This window comes from Alosa alosa, chromosome 15 (genome assembly GCF_017589495.1).
Source record: "Alosa alosa isolate M-15738 ecotype Scorff River chromosome 15, AALO_Geno_1.1, whole genome shotgun sequence".
Taxonomy (NCBI): Eukaryota; Metazoa; Chordata; class Actinopteri; order Clupeiformes; family Clupeidae; genus Alosa; species Alosa alosa.
Window position 1 is genome coordinate 15013003 of NC_063203.1, and position 25248 is coordinate 15038250.

The 25248-nt window shown below is 41.4% G+C and overlaps 1 protein-coding gene across 4 annotated transcripts in view; it reads right to left on the reverse strand.

Annotated features, from left to right (window-relative positions):
* Positions 1–25248, reverse strand: part of dclk1a (doublecortin-like kinase 1a) — a 63381-nt gene that overhangs the window by 17448 nt on the left and 20685 nt on the right. For 2 of the 4 annotated variants that reach the window (XM_048264498.1, XM_048264499.1), the window contains exons 4-5: positions 19646–19745; positions 7427–7543 (exon numbers count right to left, since the gene is read on the reverse strand). In XM_048264498.1, the coding sequence (XP_048120455.1) occupies positions 7427–7543; positions 19646–19745 (217 nt within the window). Of the gene's footprint in view, positions 1–7426; positions 7544–15174; positions 15350–19645; positions 19746–20209; positions 20233–25248 lie in introns of those variants that run through there. The other 2 variants (XM_048264500.1, XM_048264504.1) reach the window with 2 other exon arrangements.

Consider the following 25248-nt stretch of genomic DNA (forward strand, 5'->3'; position numbering starts at 1 on the left):
GGGCTGCTCGAGGAGATGCTTTGTCAGCAAAAGAGCAAGAAACTTTCTTTGCTTTCTTATTCCTTTTTCAGTTTCTTGATTCATTTGAGGCAGCCAAGAAGTGTACCAAGAAGTGTGTCTGTGTGTGCAGGGGTGCCGCTAGGGTTGTATTCCAGTACACACCATGGCCCAGGACGCTACCCCCAAAAAAACAATAGAACGGGTGCATGGCTACCCTACACATAGAGGTGCTTCGGGCTTTTTAAAATTACTGGGATGAGGGAGATTTCACCCCCCGGCTGCTAAACACACCATTTTAACGCAATTTGGGTGGGACAGAAATACCTTTACAGAGCAAGCAGCTCTGGCCATATCGGCTCTGGCTCACGTGACGTGAACATTGCTTTAAATGCATTATCGCTTCACTACCCAACACGCGAACAAGGGAGATAAAAGAAAAGAAGAAAGCAATGAGTCTATGTCGCGATTTGCGATAGGCCTAGGGCTAAGAAAGCTATGGTCACCTAACAATAAAGATTGCTTACACTGCTGTTTGGTTGTCCCAAACTTTGAGATGATCTACGCATTAACTGAATCTTATCAATCTTGAAACCCAAACTACGATGTTCCAAACAGAGTGACTGTAGGATGCAATTCCTAATCTCACTGCCTTCATCATAACTGCTAAGAACAGTGCGCCTTTTATTGTTAAACACCTGAATAACGTTGAAAATAAATAAAGTAATAAAGCGTTGAAAAATTATACGCACAGTGCGTACAGGATTACGCCTGGCGGCGCCACTGTGTGTGTGTGTGTGTGTGTGTGGGGGGGGGGGGGGGGGCACAAGCCTTTTAAGATGGCACACTCTTAGTCTTACTCTTACCTTAAATAGCCAGAGAGTCAGAAGAGATGTGCATGTGTGATTGTGCATGTGAATAATACATCACGTCACCATCTGCACAGCCTTATTTTAGTCAGATGTTGTGTCTTGCACTCAACATGCAAGCAAGCTGGAATAAGACATTGTCAGAGAGAGAGAGAGAAAGAGAGACAGAAAAGCAGGACAGATAAAGTCAGTCTGTGAATCAGACAGTCAGTGAGCCGAGGTTGGGAGAGAGACTGTTACAGAGAGAGGAAAGAAAATAGAAGAGACAGAAAAGAGTGAGACAATATGAGTGTCTTTTTTCTGTGGTGAAAACAGACCCCAGATCCCCTTGCCCTTTTCAGATACGATTACGCCACCACCGACGGTGCGTAAGATGAATAATCTGCACGGTAGGGATGACAAATTAGGCAAGGAGGCTAATGCCACGAAAATAATGATCTGCCTTCCAAGCAAAACAAACTGTCCAGCGAGAGCCAGTGAGAAACTTCGGCGGCCCTTACTCTCTCAAGCACGCCTGGCTAGTTCTGCTCACTGCAGAGCAGAAGCGTGGAGAATGTTCAAGAGTTTATTCTTGCCATTCACTCAAAGAGATGAGAAGAGAGAACACACACACACACACACACACACACACACACACACATTAAAACACACACACATACATAGTAGAATGGAGAACTGCAGTTAGATGGATAATGCACTCAATTCAACTGACCCAAACATGAATCAGTTAGGATCTTTGTGTGCTTCTTGATAGTATTTTGCATCATTTTCTAGGATATGGAGTCACAGTTAGTGGAAACACTTATTTAAAAAGTCATGAAAGTTCAGTGTCTTCAATCTCATGCCCACTACTGTAAAAATGCACTTTAGTATTCATCAGTTTATTGACTGATGATGAATGAATATGAGATGTATTTGACTTGATGCTGAGAACTAACTCTTCTATATGAGTCATTACTACTTTACAGTTGATATTTTTCAGCACCATTCAAGCCATCTCACAACGATTCATTTGCACGCCATAAATTTGCTCGCAAGTGCTATGCCTTTCCTTATTTAGACTCTTCAGCTCTTCTTCTACTTGGCTTAAGTGCCTCATATAAATCTAAGAATATATTAATCATGTATTTAACACATACGAAAACAGTTTTGTATGTGTTAAATACATGATTAATTGTCATAGGCCTCTTGGCCATTGATGGACAGTTCATTTTCTCTCTAAGATTATCATGCCTGAGAAAACTTTTGATAATTACCATATGCCTCTGATTATGATGCATGTCTAATGAACTCTCTCTGTATGGGTAGTGTGTGTGTGTGTGTGTGTGTGTGTGTGACTGACTGTCACAGGTGTGTGTGTATGCCACAGGCATTGTTGCTTCTTGAGGAGGTTTCAGCATGATGCAGAAGCTCCCAAGCTGTTCAGTGTGCATAGAGACACAACTCACACAGCCTCAGGTCAGCACACACACACACGTGAGCGCGCCGCACACACACACGCACGCAGATTCATTGATACTGATTAAAGATTTAACACAATATTTCCCTCACACTAAAACATCATAACACCTGGTTGTCAGATTAGCTATGAAACTGAAGACACTGTGATTGTGTCAGCAAGAAAATAAAAAAATGGGTCCAACTATGATTTCATTTGCCATGTGGGGCAACTGTCAGCCTGTTTACAATTACAGTTCGACTTCCCTTGAATATTGGAGAGAGAGAAAGAGAGAAAGAGAGAGAAAGCGAGAGAGAGTGAGAGGCCTCACTCAGTCACCACTCACCCACTTAATGAATTCCCCTGCCAATAAGTATGGCTGTGTCCTGGTCTCAGAAACCCATCTAGCAGGAGCTCGTATCCCTAAACACTACTGTAATTGACCATGACATATTTCCTTCTCCATAATTACACCTTCACTTTGATCTGAGATGTGATTGAGTTTTCAACAGGCAAAATCTGTTTAGACTCACACTCTCTCTCTCTCTCTCTCTCTCTCTCTCTCTCTCTCTCTCACACACACACACACGCTTCCTCACATCATTTGTTCTACTTTCTATCTTCGGTGCGCATATCTGTGAGGGGTAGAGGCAGCTTTCTAGCGTCTAACACCTCCATTGGCCTGTGTTGACTATGCCTGAGGTTATAGAAAAGAACAGAATGTAATTGGAACTTCAATTTCAGGATCTGTTTTATCTGGGAGGTAGGACAGAGGACTGAACCAGCTATAATGACATGCTTTTATGATAGCTCTGGAATGTTGAGCTGCCAGACACTGTCCAACCTCAAAAAATATTTCTCATGGGTCCTTCCTTTAGGTTTAATTAAAAAAGAACTGTCCGCAGACAAGGAACTGTCTAATAAGTAATTGTATTAATAAGTTATTTCTAGAAGGCAAGGAACCAGAGAAGTGAAGAGAACAATGTTCAGTGTGTCCCTTAATAACCTACTCTGAGCCTGCCTTGCAAACACTAAACAATTCACCTCACTGGTTGACGTCAACTTCATGTTCATTGAGTGAAGAGTTTTTTGAAGTATCATGCCAAGAGATACACAGGGGTGATGACTTTACTCCTGGCACCGATCAACAAGCCACTCCGTGCTCTCTCTCTTTATCTCACTCACTCACTCTCTCACTCACTCACTCTGTCTCTCTCTCTCTCTCTCTCTCTCTGTCTCTCTATCTCTCATACAAAACACACACCCGCAGACCCTCACTGCACACAATATTAATATTCTGCCCGAGGAGATGAGGAGTGCTGCTTGGACAAAGGAGGCAGACTCATTAGCCCACTGAGCACGGAGCTGAAAACCACAGTAGACAGACAGGCAAACAGACAGACAGACCGACACATACACAGTATGACCAGTAGTGCGTGTGTATGTCTTAATGTGTGCTCATGTGCACTTCGGAACTGTCTCTAAATGAATGTCTGTATGCCTGTCATTTGCAGCATGTATCTTTGAAGGTTTCATACAGAATGTCTAACATATTAAAGGCCAATACATCTGTGTACGAGAATATGTTCAGGAGAGAGTGAGACACAGAGAGAGACAGCGACAACCAGAGTGAATGATAGATGAAGAAACAAGGGAAACCTGTGATAACTGTCATTACTCTTATGTGTTTGCTTGACCCACATTCTCTAGGACCCGAGATTCTGTGAGGATCTGCCAAACTCCAAACATCCAAACAACCCAGATTACTCATCTCTTACTCCGTGTCATCGCCATGTCATTCGACAGAAAAGGGGACAGGATGTGAGGCATCTGCTGTGGTGGGGGGAAAGGGCTATTGTCCACGATTCTGTTTTCCTCAGAATCATTAGCCCGTTTTCACAGAAACTCTTCAAAAACAGTCAGAGAGGAAATGTGCCATGTTTTTCGGAGTATCAATGACGTACATTCTGTTTATCAGCATCAGTGCCGTGGGAGTTCGTTTTCAGGGTTAGGACAGATTGTCTTACATGACAAATACTAATGCAACTTCAACACTTTCAAACATTTTCAACAACAATGTTTGCACTCTATCTTGTTCATGCCATTGTTGCTATCAATCAAAGCTTTCTCCAATCGACCTGTTCCTCTTAAAGAGACTTACTACTTATGAAGTATGCTTTTTACTATGTAGTTCTGTGGTCCAGCTCAGACTACCATGCAAAAATATTTTAAAAAAAAGCTTAATCGCTAACTACATCTCCCCAAGACATGACTTAGCATGCCAGCAAACCTTTCATCAGTGCAAATTAGGCTTTTGCTGGTGTTTAAAGGAGAATACGCATTTTTCACATTTTATCACATTCTCGGGTATCTGTTTAAAACAATCGGGTCACCTCTCAATTTGAAAAAAATTGCCAGGCAGCTACTGTACTACACACTAGGGGCATGAACATGGGGGCTCATGATGGTTTTGCTGGCCTGTTCAATACTTAGATTGCCAGACATTAACCAAACTAATACAATTCCCACACTGCTGGAACTTTTTAGATGGTCAAAACAACATTAAAATAGATTTTGGACCAAGACAGCAGCTCACTGACAGCCATCTGCCGTCTGGCCCTGAAATGACGCGGATCTGATCTGATTCGACCCGCATCAGTCCCATGGTCAGCTGATCTGTCGTGCAGGTGCTCTGTTCTTCTACCCTGCCCTCTGTGGCTCTATCTGAAAGGGGATCTCACAGAACCGGCGCCTCCGGAGACAATCTGATAATACTCGCCAAGAACCAGAGCAGAGCCTAGAGAGAGCCCACTCCCAGGCCCAGTCGGTCGGGCTGAGTGACTGGTGGAAATTGGTCGAGAGAGTTGGGGTTTGGTGCACCTGGGCCAGGCCTGAGGGCAGCAGAGGAACAAGATCAATGCCGTCCAATTAGGATTGATTTGTTTGTTCGCCGCTGACAGCCCACTCGTGGCCACTGATCGAGGAGAAGGGAGTGAGTGTGTGTGTGTGGGGGGGGGTGGTGGAGAGACAAAGCTAGAAATGTGAAGAAGGACGGTGGAGCACCTCTCTCTGCTCGCCGTTTCCACAGCAACCATAATCCTCTCATCCTAATCATCTCTTCCTCTCACTCTAAGTTTTGAGTTTGATTTCTCATTATCTCTTTCAAATTCAAAGGGCTTTATTGGCTACAATATTGGCAAAGCAATATGATGTGTATAACGTCACCAAACAAAAACTATCAAGGAAATGAAATTATTTGACAAGGGATAGGTTTGGAATGATAAAATACAAAAGATTTTCCTATTTTCAAACCTCAGTAAACATTGCATTAGAAAAATAAATAAATAAATAAATTAAAAAAATTGACAAAAATAGATTGAAACATACATGCATGTGAATGAAGAACATATTCACACACTCTCTCTCTCTCTTTCTCCACTCACTTCACCTAAAATCAACAGAGAACGATGCACACTCTTTTCATGGTTCTTTTAATCCATTTCTCAGAATAAGCTTGTTGTTCTTCTTCTTCTGTTCTTCCTGCACTGATGCCTCTCATTAAATCGCCAGTTGTGACAGTAAACAGGAAGTACGAAGTTGTTTAGAAAGGCTCAATTTCCTGTCAACACACCTGAGTGGAGCAGCTGGTGCTGGCACAGCCTGAGTAATTGCTTACTTTCTGATCTTGTCACCTCTACACTTGATGACCCCTGTGACTAGAGAGAGCCGAGTTGTTGTTACTGACAGGAAGGGATACACCGGACGCGTAAAAACAATTTTAGAAGACTGGTCTATTTTTTTTGAACGTACGCGCCGTTATCACGTCTGGTGTAGCTAGTTCCATTGATCATGGTGGAAACTAATTGTTGCAGCAGCAGACACTATGTGAATGGAACGCTTCAGTAACGCCCCCAGTGATCTTCTGTGTCAGAATGGTGCTGACATTCGAGAGTTAACCCAATAATCGAGCACAGGGTGACTGAACGCCATGACCGGAAAATAAAACCTATCAAGCTACAGGCATTCCTTTCCAGTCAAATCTTGCATTTTCAAATAACATGATTTAACACTGATGAACTGAAACAATAAAGCACTATTATTTCAAGAGAGCAATTGAACAGGGCAGCTATACTTTATTATTATCAGGGGAAATGTAGTATTTTTATTTTTATTTCCAATTAAACTGTCCTTTACAATTGCTAAAAGAAAAGATCCACTTCTAGCCTGATCGATTTGAGCTCTGCACTGAGAGTGGTTGTTCACATCTTCCTGTTTGGAGTAAAACAAATAACTCAAGCTCTAAACTGTAAGCTTGACTTCTATCTGTGTTGCTGTGAAGCTTGAGAGTATGTTGTGAATTCACATCCTTCTCTCTGACTCATTGCTAGTCCTACTCACATTCCTGGGGCGCTGGGACAGATTTGGTTTGAGCTGCTGAACTGATTCACAATTCAATAAGTCCACCAACCACCTCCGTACACAGTCACATGCAGTCTCCTGGGTTCTCACACAATCGCGCTACAACTCTGCTAAGGCTTTCACAACAGATGGTGCTGTGCTGAGATCTGAGTTCTATTCCCAGTCCTGGCAGCAAGTATACTACACTGTGCAGCAAAACACTAACACTACAATAGACTACAGAACACCATACAACATGACATACAGTAGCGCTAGCTATAACAGCAATAACTGCAATACACTACACAATACTAAGGTTATCTATACTAATACTATTCAGCACTACACTCAATGTACAGACAAAACTGCTTTTGTAATTGAAAAGTATCTGATGGAAGACAAATCCCACTACGAGATATCACACTGCGACCACTCCAAAGTCCATGCTAAAAAAAATCTAAAGAAATACAAAAATGCAAAAACAACTAATGGTGCAAGAAGCTGTGCAGAAGACTTCAGATAGACCTTATACCTAGAGTCTTGGTAGCTCACTTGCCTAAAAATGCCATGGTAAAACCTCATCCTATTTCACTTCCATTTAGCTACGTCTACAGTACATGGTAAGCTCAGGTCAGCGTTGTCAGCCTTCTAAAATTATCCATTTGGAGCTTCAAAGAGCTCTCTAGCAGTGCTGGGGGTGTGTGCAGCATGTATGCTTCTTTACCTGAGCCTGTGGAAGCGGGGGACTTGCTCCTACGTGATGGCCCACCGCTCCGGGGCGAGCAGCGACCCTGCATGGAGGAGATGCGCCCATAGGATGTGGACTTCACCACACGGCACTCTGGAGAGAGAAACGAGACAGGCAATCATCACCCTTTTGCCTAAACTCAGATGCCTCCATAAGAAATTGTGTTGAAATATGTTTAGATTAGATTCAACTTTATTGTCATTGTGTGCAGAGTACAAGTACAAAGACTTGAAGAGAAGAAAATGCACTTTGCGTCTAACCAGAAGTGCAAAAAAGCATAAAATGCAATGTGATAGTAGACAGGTGGTGCATAGACAGCACACGATATATAGTGCAGTGTAGACAGTTTTGTGTAGAGTTCCCACAATGAGCCATCAGAGTCAGCAGAGCAAACACATCCCAACAGTTTGATTTGCATCCCCTTGCAGCATCACTAAGGATTGATCACTCAATTCTGACAAAAATAGATCAGAACTGGTGTACAACCCAGACAAGATTAAATGGTTGTAACAGAACCTCTCATTATCTAACGAATTCCAAACTCTGGACTAAATTCTGGACACCTCTCTCAATCCCTGTATATTGAGACAGCGAAGTATAATGGTTAATTAACCAAAATGACATAATATCCCTCTCCCTCGACCCTCTTTGACAGGCATGTGTTTATTGGCTCTGCATAACGAGGATGCGAGCGAGGCGAGTGCTACCTTTATAGCCGTGCTGTGTTCACCAAACCTCACTGCCAACGCCAGTGCGTAATAGCTTCAAATTTGTGCAAATGAGGAGACAGGCAGACGGCAGTACATAAATGCCAGGGCTCATCAGGAGCTAGCCTCTGAAGGTTAGCTTCCCCAGCTGCACTCAGCTGTTCCATAACCAGAAGTTCCAATTCCACCCCCAACCCTATACCACCCCACCCAACCCATTAATGCCAATGGCCCCTGAAAACAAGCTTTGAGGTGCACCTCCCGGCAATACAGTAAAGGTTTATGGCGGATGCTTTATCTGCCCCTCCCTCCCTCTATTCCAAATTAATTCTGATTTTCTTTTTACGTTGTGAACAAAACGACAGTCTCGTCACTGAATAGAGAACACTGAGTACCAGACAGAAAGGCATATGATGTGAAAAGAGAAAGCAGTTGCAATAAAGTCTCAGGGATCCTTTTATTACATTATCTAATTTAATCACAATTGCAGTTGTGCTGCAGCTGTTGCGAAGAGATGCAACACCAGTTTGTTTACCATATGATGTGATGCTCTGACACATTAGTGACATTTAGCATTTATCATTAGTGACATTTTTGCCTTCATTACAGTGTAATTTACCACAACATCTACTTCAGCCTTTACATACACAGCAGCTTTTGCATCGGGAGATAATACTTGCTACAAACATGCTAAGAGTCTTCTATTGAATAGCAATGACGTATGTAACACACATACATAGAGACAGAGAGGGAGCGAGAGAGAGAGAGAGAAAGAGAGAGAGAGAAAGAGAGAGAGAGAGAGATGTCATCTGCAGCAAGAGAACAAGAGTGTCTGTCATGTCTGAGTCTCGCTGGCACATTCCTCATTTGTTTCTCTGTGCAGTGATGGCAGTTTGTTATATCTTCAGCAACGCAGGCATCCAGCATCATGCATCATCCCACACCAACTTACTGAGCATTCATCAGAACCCTTTTTGTCCCCTGTCTAGTCTGACCACCACAAAGCTGCTGAAAGAAATAATCAAATGTAGGACTTTGAAGTGACAGCTACAATGTTGGATTGGAACATATATTTTCAACTCAGACGTTGAAGGTACAGTAGCTTGATGCAAATGCTGGTGATTGTGTCGGACATTATCGCTCCAGCTAAGAATTACCGGCTTTACCTCAAAGTGCAAGAACAGAGTTGTTTAAGTGGTCATACAGTATAGCAAATATCCTGTGTGAACTTAAATCCTAGACTAGTCTAGTCCACCATTGTGCTTTTAATGCCATGGCCATAAATTAGAAGGTGTTAATATTAATTGTGAATGAATATTTACAGCTTTACTTTGGGTTGGGGTTGGTTCCAAAAGTGCACACAAATGTATGTAAATACTTACGTGATTAAACAATGTGTCAGCCTAATGGCAAATAATCAGTGCAATCAAATGATATTCTGCTACTACCAGTTCTCCTGTCTATATACGTTATGACTCTCAAGGTTGTGATTCTCTTTGGCAAGAAGTAATTTTTCATGAGACAGTTATACACAACCTTCAACTGATTGTCACTTTGCAGCACCCAACATACACCATGTGCTGCATGTGGTGGAGGGTGGAACAGAAAACAACATAATGTGAAGGCCATCGATGCCTTCAGAGCCAGATACCGTATTTTCTGAACTATAAGTCGCACTTTTTTTCATAGTTTGGCTGGTCCTGCCTTACAGTCAGGTGCGACTTATATATCAAAATATCTATAAATTAACATTTTAAATGTTAGTCAGTATGAATTGACATGAACACTACATGAAACATTACTGTCTACAGCTGCAAGAGGGCGCTCTAGGCTTGTGGAATGAGATCAGAAGCTTGGTGAGCTTGCGACAGGTCAGACATTTTTTCGTACTTAAGCCCAAAAGTTAGAGGGGGTTCGGGGATGTCACCACCAGGAAAATGTATTCAATATTGTTATGTAAATGCTCAAGTTCTGCGCACTTTTAGTCAGAGATTAGAGGGCTTGCACTATGCCTAAAACACGCATGCATACCGTAAATCCTCAAATTATGGCCGGGCCTCAGATTCGGACAAATAAAGGACGGCCCACAAATAGTCTACAAGCCAGGGTAATAATTGCCTACATTGCTTTTGTTTTACCTCAATGAAATAAAATAGCTCTTCTTAAAGGAGACATATTATACCTCTTTTTAAACAAGTTAGAATAGGTCTATGGGCTATACAAAACATGTTCATAAAGTTTATTGCACAAAAATCAATCTCACATAAGATCTCTGCAGCCTCTATTCTTGCCAGCTTCAGTCCCTTTCAGAATGAGCCATTTAAGGACTCTGTCACTTTTATGCAAATAAGCTACTGCTGGCCACGCCCCACCTGTCACGACGTTTACGTTCGTTTTCTTCACGTGAAAACCTCCACTGCTTGGGTGAAAATGACCGAGGTGAAGTTAGTTTGATATTTGATATTCGGATATTCGACAGATATTCAATTTTTTTTTTAATGCGGCCGGTTTCACCCCGTGTTTACAGACAATGTACAAACAGATGACCTGTCTACTTGCTCCCAGCCAACCATCTATAAAGTACCTTCTGAATTACCTTCATAGTCTTTTTTGTCAATAGCTTTGACATCATGTGACCTAGGGACTCCAAACCAATGCAGAATAGTTATCCTATATGGGACTCATCAGACACACCTCATTTTATAGCGACTGTATGCACACTGTATTTTATATAAATTTTTTAAAGAAAATACATTATTTCATATAGGGAAAACAGACTCCTTTTTTTCAATACCTCCCAAGCCATATGACCTAGTGACTCCAAATCAATGCAGAATAGTTATCCTATATGGGACTCATCAGACACACCTCTTTTTATAGTCACTGTATGCACACTGTATTTTATATGAATATTTTATAGACAATACATTATTTGCCTTCAGGAATGGTCTCCTTTTTTAATACCTCGCAAGCCATGTGACCTAGTGACTCCAAACCAATGCAGAATAGTTATCTTATATGAAAATAATAAGACACACCTCTTCTTATAGTCACTGTATGCACACTGTATTTTATACCAATATTTTAAAGAAAATACATTATTTCCCATAAGGAATGGTCTCCTTTTTTTCAATACCTCCCAAGCCATGTGACCTAGTGACTTCAAACCAATGCAGAATAGTTATCCTATATGGGACTCATCAGACACACCTCAAATTAATATGATTTTTGCACATACTATTTTATATTAATTTCTTAAAGAAAACCAAATTGTTTCCTATGGAAGCTGCTTTGTGCTCAATACCTTCAATATACTGGTTCCTAGACATCACAGATCAACATAGAACTGTTCTGCTATGTGATACTAATCAGACAGACGTCAATCTGAAATAATATTTTGCATGAACTATCATATATATATATATATATATATATATATTTTTTTTTTTTTAAAGAATCATATTTATTTCCTATGGAAAACAGCTTTTTGCTCAATACTTGCCATATAAGGGGTCCTAGACAACACAGATCAATACAGAACTGTTCTGCTATGGGGTATGGGGTACAGACACACCTCAATATGAAAAATTATCAGACACACCTCAATATGAAAAATATTGGGTACTATAAAATAGTATGTGCAAAAATTATATTAATTTGAGGTGTGTCTGATTAATCCCATAAAGGATATTCTGCATTGGTTTGGTGTCCCTACGTCACTTCCCTTGGGGGGTGGGTATTGAAAAAGGAGACCATTCCTTATAGGAAACGATGTATTTTCTTTAAAATATTAAAGGTAAACTATGCAGTATTGGCAATTTCCTTACTGTTTTTTTTTTCGTTTTTGCTTATTTTTAAACTTGCTCTGTCATGACGAATGTCTGAGAAACTCCATCGCTACCTTTTTCTAGCCGGTGCCTGGCGTGTATGTGTATTTGAATGCAGTAAAGCAATTCGTTACACTCGTTATACTTCCTGACACTGAGGCCGCCGGCCCACAGTTGCAAGGGTGGATTTTCCGCTCACAGGCGCTAGGGGGAAGCGAGACGGCCACCATTCAACCCGAAAAAAGTCATATAACCATTCCAATGACTCTGAAGCTGGTAAATGGGGGTTCCATGTTCCATATGTGTTGTGCATGCATTACTTGAAAAGAACTAGCTCCAGTTATGTATGAACAGTGAAGGTAACGATCTCTTGTGAAAAACGTGAACTTGAAGAAGTGAAAATTGAACAATATGAACTATGAATATTGAACAACTTGAAGCTACATCTATAAGTGTGAACATGCTTAACAAAATATGGGAACAAAACATGGGAACTAAACGTGCATTACGAATATAATCAGTGGGAGCCCTGCTTGTTTCCCTGCAACAAGAAGCTTCCATCTGGGGGTGATGGAAGACAGTGACCAGTGACACCCTCAGTGTGTTTGAAATGTCCAGTCGATTGCGCAATTTGGTCTTAGTTGCAGTCATTGCCGAAAACCCGGTCTCGCATAGATACGTGGTGGGAAGCGTTTTCAGCGCTTTTACGGCTATCTCGGGATATTCTGCTTTGGTTTTGATCCAAAAACCCGCCAGAGAGGTTTCCTTATACACACTCTTAAGACCACCATCATTTGCAATTTCGATCAACTGCTCTTCCTCCTGCGCTGACAAGTTAGGACTATTCGGGATATTGACAAATGGGTTGCGGACCCACTCACTGCACTTTGCCGTGGATCTTTGTTTGGAGGATGGGAAGTAACGCTCAAACTCATTTGAAAGCGCAACAAGGTGATCGCGCACCAGCTGCGAGAGAAAGGGCCCTGCCTCAGTCTCTCCCAAAACCCCCACTACTGTTTGGAACATATCAAATACACCCCGTCCACTCGTCGTCCCCCCAAAATCAAGCTTGGCTTTAAATGCAACGACTTTATCTGCCAGTTTAAAGACAGTCGTCATTCTCCCTGGAGTGACAGGTTGAGGTCATTAAGCAACCCGAATATGTCACACAGGTAAGCGAGTTTTGACACCCAGTCCTCATCACTAAAATGTGCAGCTAACAGTGACTTTTTTCTGTAAGAAATCTCTGCAGCGGCTCTCACAACTCAAACACTCTGCCCAGTGACCTGCTAAAGATGCTTGTTTTTTGTTGCTCATTCTAGCAGTTTAGCTAACTTCGTGTGACACTACTGTTCGCCAAGAACTAATCAAGTGAAGTGAGCTGACCTGAGGCTGCGCAGCGCTGAAGGCAATATGTAAAAGTGTTGAAGGCAGGACAGACAGACGTAAGAAAATAGACCTTGCAAAATGCAAACATGCGTGCAATCAAACAACTGCATATAGGCCTAAGCCATGTAAAAAAGTGCCATTATTGAATTAAATTTAGTTTAGTTTGCATGCATTTTTTTAAACTCATGTCGTAGGCTACGGCCCGGTTAGGAATGTCCTGCGGCCTGGTGGTTGGGGACCGCTGCCATATAGGATAACTATTCTGCATGGGTTTGGAGTCCCTAGATCACATGACTTGAGAGGTATTGAAAAAAGGAGACCATTCCATATGCGAAATAATGTATTTTCTTTTAAAAATTCATATAAAATACAGCGTGCATACAGTGGCTATAAAAAGAGGTGTGTCTGATGAGTCCCATATAGGATACCTATTCTGCATTGGTTTGGAGTCCCTAGGTCACATGCCTTGGGAGGTATTGAAAAAAAGGAGTCTGTTTCTTATATGAACTAATGTATTTTCTTTAAAAAATGAATTTAAAATACAGCGTGCACAGTCGTTATAAAAAAGGTGTGTCTAATGAGTCCCATATAGGATAACTATTATGCATTGGTTTGGAGTCCCTAGATCACATGGCTTGAGAGGTATTGAAAAAAGGAGACCATTCCATATGTGAAATAATGTATTTTCTTTAAAAAAATCATATAAAATACAGCGTGCATACAGTGGCTATAAAAAGAGGTGTGTCTGAGTCCCATATAGGATAACTATTCTGCATTGGTTTGGAGTCACTAGGTCATATGGCTTGGGAGCTATTGAAAAAAGGAGTCTGTTTCTTATATGAAATAATGTATTTTCTTTAAAAAATTAATATAAAATACAGTGTGCAAACAGGGACTATAAAAAATGTGTGTCTGATGAGTCCCATATAGGATAACTATTCTGCATTGGTTTGGAGCCACTAGGTCACATGATGTCAAAGCTATTGACAAAAAAGACTATGAAGGTAATTCAGAAGGTACTTTATAGACGGTCCCTAAGTAGGTCGGTTGGGAGCAAGTAGACAGGTCATCTGTTTGTACATTGTCTGTAAACACGGGGTGAAACCGGCTGCATTAAAAAAAAAAAAAAAATATCTGTCGAATATCTGAATATCAAACTAACTTCACCTCGGTGTGAAAATGACGGAATACAGAGGCGCACTCTAGCCCAACATTTTCGACCCAGATCAAAATGAAGAGGAGCCACCTGCAGAAACACGAATGCTGCAAGCAGTTTCTAAAAGACACGATGTCTGCAGCAGACGGGTTTATACCCGGTGTGCCTGAATGTTTATTCTCTTCAGAACGCACTGAACATATACAGAGCTAACCATGGGGCCTTACGGCTACGGGGAATAGAGCAGTATGTGTTATTTATTAAGCTACTTATTAGTTTTTCCCAGTGTTTATGAGAAGTGACAGGCTACCGTTTTTAATCAGCAAAAGCAGATGTTAGTCTTCCTAATGTTCATAGGTCACTAATGGCCTTACACACCAACACATGCCCCAATTGTTGATTTCTTTCTTTTTATGTATGGCTATTATCAGGTATCAAACATACACTCGTGACACATTTAAGACATTACAATATATGTTTTACACAAAACAGAAATAAAACATGACATATGCAATATGACAAATGCACTTTGTGCACTTTGCACTTTTGACAGAACTGACAGATTATGTAACCTGCTAACTACTGCAATGTTTTTTTTTTTTTTTTTTTTAAGTCGTTACAGATAGCTTGCCTACAGGAGCTTTGTCAGTTGGTGTTGGGGATTCCTTGGATGCAGAATAAGGGTCGTCATCCCGTCCTGCGTGTTCGTCGGGAGTTTCCTGACAGCCAAGGACAATGCGTGGGCTTCAAACTGCCTCCCCTTGATTGAAGCGAGACACACAGTTGGCGATCACCTCCTCCTTCTCTGGGTGCTCAAACTCTGAGGACAGGTCCGGAGGAATGCTTATTTTCAGGAGTTCCTCCCTGTATGCTTCTTGGTCCACAAAGACCTCATAGACAGGTGATATTTTTGAGATATGTGCTTCCTAGAGGCATTTTTTAGTAAAAGTTGGGAACAGGACTTTTTAACATAATTAAGGTGTTCTGAATCCAACTAGCCCTGTTCCCAAGCTGAATTTTGAGTTTATGACCATCTAATTAGCATAAACAAAATGGTTGCCAAAATGGCGATTTTGGGCACTTTCATTGGGCGGATGTCATTATGCCATGTAAATTAATTCATATTGTTGATTCAGATCGACTACAAACTCATCAGTCGCGCTAGTGACGTTAGCTCATTCACAGCCACATTAGATTGTACAAGCATACCAGCAACAGGTCTTAATTGGACTTTCCTTGCCGAAGAAAATACCATGAGTCAGAGGATTAAACACATCAGGTAAGTTGTATTCGTCCAAAGACTGTACATTACATACTGTTAAGTTTAAGTGACATAGCAGGCAGCAAGATGCAACCGTTAACTAGCATAACAGCTCTTATCGTTTCATTACGTTGGTGACGTACATCGTTCGAGACGAGAGATGTAGTCCACTGAGTGGATTTGCACAAAACCAACATAACTTTTGAAGTCTATCGAACAACAGTACTTTCTTGACGTGAAAAATTATCTTTTAAATTCACACACATCATATGTGAAATTCGTGGCACAATTCAAACTGGACCAAAAAATAATTGTTATCTCTCCATTAACTCCCGTTCATAATTTTTTGAAAGATGGACCGGAAGTAGAAGGGGCGGGACTTCGCCACTCTAAATATGATTCCTGACACCGAAGTCGTTCAACTGACTCACAGAAAACGGATGGATGGCTTTTTTTCACGCTTGGAGTGTTATTAGGAGCTGTAGAGACCCAAATGGACGTACAAAAGGATGCAAAAAGTGAAATTTGCATAATATGTCCCTTTTAATATTTTATATTGTTGGTTGGTTTAATGCTGTTGCCAATGAAAAGTGGTTACACTGGGTCTCCAACACATCGCTCTCAAGCTACTAGTCGCTTGGCACCCCCTTCTGAGCTTGCCAGAGGCTGAAGCAGTACTAGCCTACATTTAAACACAATTGCTGCCGCGAGGCATTCCAGCCTACGAATGAAAAAAAAAGTAAATCATGCATAATTAAAAAATAACTCAATTTAAGCTACCGTAGGCCTACACAATAAGGTTTCCATTACAGCACAGTGCACGTTCAATCAATCAATGAAAGCAGATGCCTTGTCTTGCAATAAACAGCGGGTGGAAATGTAATGAAACTTAGTAGTGAACCACCAAATACCCCCCAGATTTCAGTGCCCACCAGTCCCAACATTTAGCAATAATCAAACAGTCCAAAAGTAAATTAAATCCCAAACCAAACCAAATATCTTCTGCTTTTGATAGCCTACCAGTATGCCGCTCCAAATAAAACAAATGTCTCACAATACAACGCACGTAAGAAATGAAGGCCTGCCTCAAATAGGTTACAAGCCTGACTCGAATAAAGGCCTGCGCAACCATAAATAAAAGACCCCTGCCATAATTTGAGGATTTACGATAGTCTGTGTCCTAAACATTCCTCACCTGTTATCCAGACATGCATGAAAACATTTGAAAACAAAACTCACAGCCATAGGTTATTTTGAAAATTATGCCTTTCTCTTCAACATTGTCCTAACCGTTAAAATGAGGCAGATATGACAAGGCATTGCAACAATGTTTACACTGTAAGGTTGGCTGCAAAGATTATGCAGATTGTTACGATTGACTGACAGGCACGCGCACACACACATTATCAAAATCATACGCCGGACGCTTTAGGCTACAGTTTTTCTACATGGGTTTAGTTAATGATCGGGCTATAATAAGACCACACTTTAAAGAAGCACTATGCAACAATTTTAGCAAAAATACCTTAATTATGCTGGTTGAGAGTCGTTCTGATGGTTCTACAACACTTCTTCGTCTCCCCCTATCGCTTCTCCACAGAAAAAAAATAATATGCAACTTTCTGGACCCGGTCCCAGTAAATCCGGATGTGACTCAGCGGAAGTATCCAATCGCGCCTCAAAAATGTAGTCAGATTGTAGTTTCGAAGAAGACTGTAAAACGGATGTTGACTTGGCTTTGTTGCTGTTGAAATTGTAAGTAGCCTACCCATGGGTGAACTTCGTCTTTGTAATGTGGTTTGATAGTCTCTTGAACAAGGTGTTTGCTCGACCGTTTTATTGTGAGCCCTGTATGTGTTTAACTTGGTTTCTTGATGGCTAGCTCGCTAGCTAGTGGGGGTTTAGCGTAGCAGTCACTTGCTACCGAAGCTGCAGGGGGAGCTATGTAGTGAAAAATGCGAGCCCAAATCCGGCGAAAACCCAGAAACAGCGAAGGAATAACCAGACCTGCATTGTGCTTCTTTAATAGTGGTTGGTGTAAAGACAGGCTTTTGTCGGGACTTGAGACACGCAACTAAGGACGTCTGGTCACACTATTCTGTGTGCTAGTTGAATAACTTGCCTTTCCAGATTACATGTACCGGTAAATGTCCATACTGGTTAAGAAAGGAAATCAAACCAGCTAATAGGCTAACTGAAATAAAATGGTATGGTGAAGGGTATGTGATGGTGTGGGGCTATTTTAATTACAAAGGCCAAGGGAACTTTATCAGGATGCATAGTATCCTGGATCCATGAAATAACTGGCCTTTAAAAATAAAAATATGCCTGCCTCTATGGGAATTCAACATAGGGGTGCCAATACTTATGACCCCTGTATTTTAAGGAAGAACATTTATTTATTTATGATACATTATTCATTCACAAAGAAAATTGGTGTCCTTAAAGGATATTTCCTCATTTTTTACTTAAGGCATTAAGATCAATTGGTAACACTTTATTTTAATGTGTCGCTGTTACAGTGTACCTACCTAATTAGGTACAGTGGTACAACCTGTGTAACAACATGTACTATCAGGTACTATCATTGTACTTGCATTATGTATTTGTGGGTACCTACATATAGTTGTTACATTGTAATACTGAGTGCTTTTACAAAACTTTGCCAATTTGCCTAAATTTTCATCAGCTGGATGGGGTAAATCTGGTCATGATAGATTTGATATACAAACCATTCTTAGCTCAGTCAAGGCCTCATTGTCTTCAGTGTACATGTAACAGCTGTTCTGCTACAACCTTGTTACTCTTTGATACAGTGGAATAAACCTTTTAAGTGTACCAGTTAATTACTTATTATAAAGTGTTACAGTTTACTTTTTTGGCTTGTTTTCAGTTCTGTTTTGGGGGGCTTTTATTTTGAAACCGCATGTTTATTTTGAAACAGTTGAGTAAGTTGGTGTTAACTGACGTGAATGAACGATAAAATAGGCTACTTCCATACTGGAGATTTCAGAGTAGGCCTAGTAGGAGAGGCTTCGAGTTCGGTTTTAACTAGATGCAGCTCGGAGATAACGCTCCGCAGTTCAACACGTGTGTGTGTTTTTTGTCTCTTGGCATGCATGCAGGACGTGGCATTGGGGGTGTGGCTGAATCCTTGATTCTACATTTGATTTCAAAGTTCGAGACTGAGATGTAATTTTGATCGATTTCGACTTAAAACCAAAATCGTGACACCCCCCTATTGTGTAGGGCTCAACATTAAAGGTTGCCCAGTTGCCCTTGGCCACCAAACTGATTTGGTTAGCTTTGGCAGCCAAAACCTCATGCCTGATTGCCAAGCTGGCAACCACTTTAAATCGTTAATGTTGAGCCCTGGTGTGTGTGTGTTTCTGTGGGAGAGAGAGGGACAGAGAGAGAGAGAGAGAGAGAGAGAGAGAGAGAGAGAGAGAGAGAGAGAGAGAGAAATGCAGACCAGATGAGAAAATGGCATTCAAAGATACTACAAGCCTTTTTGCAAAAATGGTCTTGAAAATGGGTCATTCTCTCACTGTTCCATGTGGTTATGCACTATCTACCTCTTTACTGCTGAAGTGGACAGACTTGCCATACTTTCACAGGCTACAGTAAGCACTAAGTACAGTTCTATGTCCCTTGCATTTTCACAATAAGGCCAATCCGTTTCTTAAGCTAGTGTTTCCCATTTCTAGAATATTCTGCTGTAAAGGGCTCACACTCATCAGCTCATATCATTTGTGTATTTGTGTGACATGACTGCTATTTATTTTGACAGTCCCCTCAGAGCAGACAGTCAGAAGCTACACGGCTTCACAGCTATAAGGTATCAATCAGCCTTACCACTCTCATCCAGCAGGAAGTCATCCTGGTAGCGGAACTTCTCAGGCCCACATGCAATGAAGATGTCATCATCGCCAAAGAAATCTTGAAGGCACGTCAACTACAGCAAGAGATAGAGAGAGAGAGAGAGAGAGAGAGAGAGAGAGAGAGAGAGAGAGAGAGAGAGAGAGAGAAATGCAGACCAGATGAGAAAATGGCATTCAAAGATACTACAAGCCTTTTTGCAAAAATGGTCTTGAAAATGGGTCATTCTCTCACTGTTCCATGTGGTTATGCACTATCTACCTCTTTACTGCTGAAGTGGACAGACTTGCCATACTTTCACAGGCTACAGTAAGCACTAAGTACAGTTCTATGTCCCTTGCATTTTCACAATAAGGCCAATCACGTTTCTTCGCTAGTGTTTCCCATTTCTAGAATATTCTGCTGTAAAGGGCTCACACTCATCGCTCATATCATTTGTGTATTTGTGTGACATGACTGCTATTTATTTTGACAGTCCCCTCAGAGCAGACAGTCAGAAGCTACACGGCTTCACAGCTATAAGGTATCAATCAGCCTTACCACTCTCATCCAGCAGGAAGTCATCCTGGTGCCAAAGAAATCTTGAAGGCAAGTCAACTACAGCAAGAGATAGAGAGAGAGAGAGAAATAGAGAGACTTATGAATCGATTAGCAAAATTCACTCATGCGAGTAAGAGACTGACAGTACAATGGATACATCTTTTTGTCACTCATTAAAAAATTCATACTGCAACGGCATATTTGAGGGACTATTATGAAGCGCTCCACGGAGATGAGTTGTGGTAAAGGTTAGGAAATATGCAAAAGAGTGCTAAAACACTGCTACAGCCCAGCAGGAGGACACTATGGGTGGGTAGCTGACTGAATATCATTCCAAATCTAAAATTCAAAACATGACAGCAGAATAACACTAATCATTCATCTATAACAACTAATCCCATTAGCTGGAGACACCCACTTGTAAGATTCTGGCCAATGTCACACTCAAATTTCAAATGTGTAAATGCATGCATGTGGCATGAGTTATACGTATGTAAATAGAAGCATTTGGGTAACATTCAAGAGAAAAAGTCAACTTGTTTTTAACACAAACTTTGATAAACTTTGAACATTTGTTCATCATTTTTATACTCCTTCACTTCATGTCTTAAATCCCTTTAGTCTAATGGACACTTTCCATGAGCCAGCATTTTAAAACTCACACCTTCTGTCACATGTACTGTTGATGATTCAGACATCAAAAATGCTTTCAATGGAAAAAAAGATGACTAGAGGTCAGATGTAGAGAACACAGATGACAATATTACATAACAGCTGACAGCAGCCTGCTGAAAGTGCACAGAGAGTTTCAAGAAAATTGATGAGTCATGAAATGTTCTGGACATCAACTGGCTACATTTTAATGCATGTACAGTAATGGGACTTTGTCACAACTCCACGAAACCCCTTGCTCACCTCATCACAGCAACCACAACAGCAATCATCAATCAGATCCAATTCCCCTGTTTTCTAATTGGTTCCATGATCCACTTACCCTCATCTGCGTTCTCTACAGACCCTGGGGTTGCTGTGCCTCCTCCATCACCACTCCTCCTGGACGAGGGTCCCATCTATGCTGTCCGCCAGATTCTTAAATCCCGGCGCCGCGGAGGTCGCCTCGAGTACCTGGTTGACTGGGACGGGTATGGGCCAGAAGAACGCTCCTGGGTTCGTCGCCATGACCTCTTGGACCCCACCCTGCTCGAAGAATTCCATAGTGCTCACCCCAGTCAACCTGCGCTGCGTCCCCGTGGTCGGCCACCTCGCCGGGCACCCTCGTCCATGGAGATGGTGGCTGGGGGGGGTACTGTCACGACTCCACGAAACCCCTTGCTCACCTCATCACAGCAACCACAACAGCAATCATCAATCAGATCCAATTCCCCTGTTTTCTAATTGGTTCCATGATCCACTTACCCTCATCTGCGTTCCAATAATCCTCCACACCTGAAGGCCACTCCCCAGCTGAACTGAATCCTCGTTAGCCAAGCTATTTAAGTTGGACTCAAACTTGCATTCTCTGTCTGGTCTCGTTGGAAGACGCCTTGTTTCTCCGGAGCTATCGGTGTTTATATGCATTTTGTTTTTTCTTTGCTGAAATCTCCTTGTTTGGAATGTCCAAGTTTGCGGAGAGAATTAAAGACCTTCGACTTCATGATACTTACCTGCCTCCGATCTCCTCCTGTGTCAGACGTAACAGACTTAAAGCAGTAAAGCAGGCTGAGGGGCATTATAGAGAGTTTTTTTACACTGCTAACTGGATTGGAACGGATTCTAAGGACCTGAGAGACTCCTTAGCGGAAAAGGTCACTACTGGAGGTCCATTATCTGACCAGAATATTTATAATGAAGCATTCAGACTTATGACTCATGGTGAGTCATAATATCCAAGTCCAAGTGGAAGATTGCTTGGCTAAGGTGAAGTCAATAATTTCAGTCTCCTGGAAGTACAACAAAGACATGACATTATGGCACAAAAGTGGACTCAGAGCCATTTGACAGGTTCTCTCTCTCTCCATCTCTCTCTGTGCAAGAAACTGGTTCTATCAGACTTAAATACTTTGTGTCTGCTTTCCGACATCCGCTCACAGTCTTCCCCGATTGTAGGCTAATAGTCATGACTCAGACTTCTGTGAAAAAGGTTATAAGCCCCAGGCCTGTTTATCAGTTGGAGGGCATGGTGTCACTATGGCAACCGTGAGCCTGCTCTCGTAAGGAAGAGAGCTGGGGAGCCTTCTGTTGGCTTGAGGGACACACAGGATGCAGCAGCAGGTTGGTGGTGTATGACATGTTTTGCGTCTTGATTTGAGTATGTGAATACTCCAACAATATTTACCGGTAATTCACTAAAGAAATACTAACGGCATGTGTCACTCCTAAAAGAGCCCAACATTTCTGAATTCTTAGGGCCTTCATATTTGGTATGCATGATTTTGAAGCTTAATTCGATTTAAGTCCAATGAATTCAGGAAATAAACTCACTCTGTACATCTTCTAAATTACAACTTTTCAGCTGACAGACATGACAAGACAAACAATTATAGTCATGGTCATAGTTAAAAAATCAGAACAAGAACAATGCGTATAATTAGGCATATAACGATGCACCGTGAATCGGCTAAAAACCTATACAAATGTGTGAAGATTACAACTGGTTGAGATGAAAAAATGATTCGCAATGTGATTTTTAACAGAATAGGAAGTAATCTGCTTCAGACTTCAGACGTCAGTACGATGATTAGTAATAATAGTAAAATTGGGGTCAGATTGGTTAAATTATTCTAATTTAAAACAATCTCATTAGGGTGCCAGATAAGACAGAATACACATTACTTGGTAAACCAGCATTGTGTATAATATGATTATCACTTGGAGGAGACTTGGATAGATAACGTTAGCATAGTTAGCCAACCGCCACTAGCATACTCACGTCAGAAAAGCATGGGACTGTACACAGTAGTGTAACATTTATTCGCCATCAGTTAATAAAGTTGAAGAGGCTCTGAAATGTAGGCAATGTTTATTTGCATTACCATGTTCCCTACATGACATTTCTTGGATATTTTAATATATAGAGATCGGACCACACTTCGCTCTAATTTGTATAGGAAGAGTACAGACAAACTCTATTCTACACGGCCAGTCTTTCCACCCGACTGCTCTTAAGAGGGCCCTTCCGATTTCTCAATTTAGTCGTATTCGCCGCATCTGTAGCACTGATGAGGACTATCTGACACAAGCTGCGGAGTTGGAGAAGCGGTTTGCACAGAGACAATACAAATTAGACTGGATCAAAGACGCACGCAGTCCTTTTGATTCTGTTTCTCAAGCAGAATGTCTTCAACGTAGCAGAGTACAAAAAACAAGACCTCAAGTAAATTGTATTGTGCAATATTCCCCCATTGGAAAAGAGATTCAATCCATCATCAATAGGTACTGGCATATCATTGAATCTGATCCAGGATTAAAAGTTTTCACTTCTGCCCTGTGGGTAGTTTTCAAAAGACCACCCAACTTGCATAATTCTCTAGTGAGGGCCCACCTTCCATCAGTAACTCCAACCAACTTCTTACAAGCAGCGCCCCCCGGGAATTATAGATGTGGCCAATGCACACAATGCAATTTCACACACAAAATGAACTGTTTCAGCCATCCTCATTCAGGAAAGTCTTTTGCTATCAAAGACATTATCACTTGTACCACACAGAATGTCATTTACAAGCTCAAATGTCCGTGTGGTCTTACCTATATTGGCAAGACCACTCGGCCATTGAAAATCAGAATATCTGAACATAGATCCAACATAAGAAATCATGACTGCAAAAGCCCTGTAGCAGTTAATTTCACCCTCAACTCCCACAATCTGTCCACACTTTGCTACTGGGGGATCGAAGTAGTCAAATCACCCACTAGGGGGGGTGACATCAATACGCTACTACTAAAGAGGGAGGCCTTCTGGATATATACGCTTGACACCCTAGCCCCCAAAGGAATGAATAAGGAATCTGATCTGCGACCTTTTTTGTAGGCTCAACTAGGCCTAATATTTATCAGAGGCTCTCTGTACTTTATTGTTTGTATGTCATTGATTGTTTCTAACTGTATCAGATCACTGCTCTCTCAAGCTAGGCCATGCTACTGTGATTTCCTAAGCTAGGTCATATCACTGTGATGTATAAGCTGTGGCCTGTTTGCTTGTTTTTTGCTCTTCTGGACTTGTATTTTATCATTACTCTGTTAAGATAGGCCATGTTACTGTGACTTCTTAAACTAGGCCATGTTACTGTGATATAAGCTGTGGCTTTTTTGCTTAACTGTGCCTGTAGTTTAACACCACTTTAAGATTGTCTGGGGCACTATGTACAGTACACAGTATGGTCATGTGACTTTGTCTGCACTTGCACTTTAATGGACACTTTGCACTTTAATGGACACTTTAAGATAATAACCTGTAACAGGTGATTTGTCAGGTGACTTTTTGATTGGTGTGTGTATATATGTGCCTTGTCTTCTTGCTGTCTTCATGTCTGAAGAAGGGCATTCAGCCCGAAACGTCACATGTGGTGATTAAAATCTTTTTTATAAGGAGTTTTCAGTGTGCGGACTAACGTCATTTTTTATAACCCTACATGACATGACCCAGTGTCCTTTGAACATGCATGCAAGCCTCCCGTCTATGTTTGTCACCCATCAAAGCTAGATTTGAATTTTATACATGTCCCTCCATGAGATACTGGAGTCTTTCGATGGATTCTAAATGAAATCAGGTCCGTGGGTCTTCATAAGAGCCTCTTGGGCTGTAACTTTTACAGAAGTCTTAAAGCTGCCATTGAAGTTCTAGTCAACTCCGGTCTGAGTTTGATGGGCATAGCAACAGTAACTAAGGGGGCGGAGCTTTAGAGAATGGTCAATTATACTAATAGAAAAGTAGGATTATAAATGGTAATTGGACTGGCACGTCTTGTTTTTTGCAGTGAACATGCTCTGTGACACTGCTCAGTGGGATTGTGATGGTGATGTTTTAAAACAGTAGAGGAGTC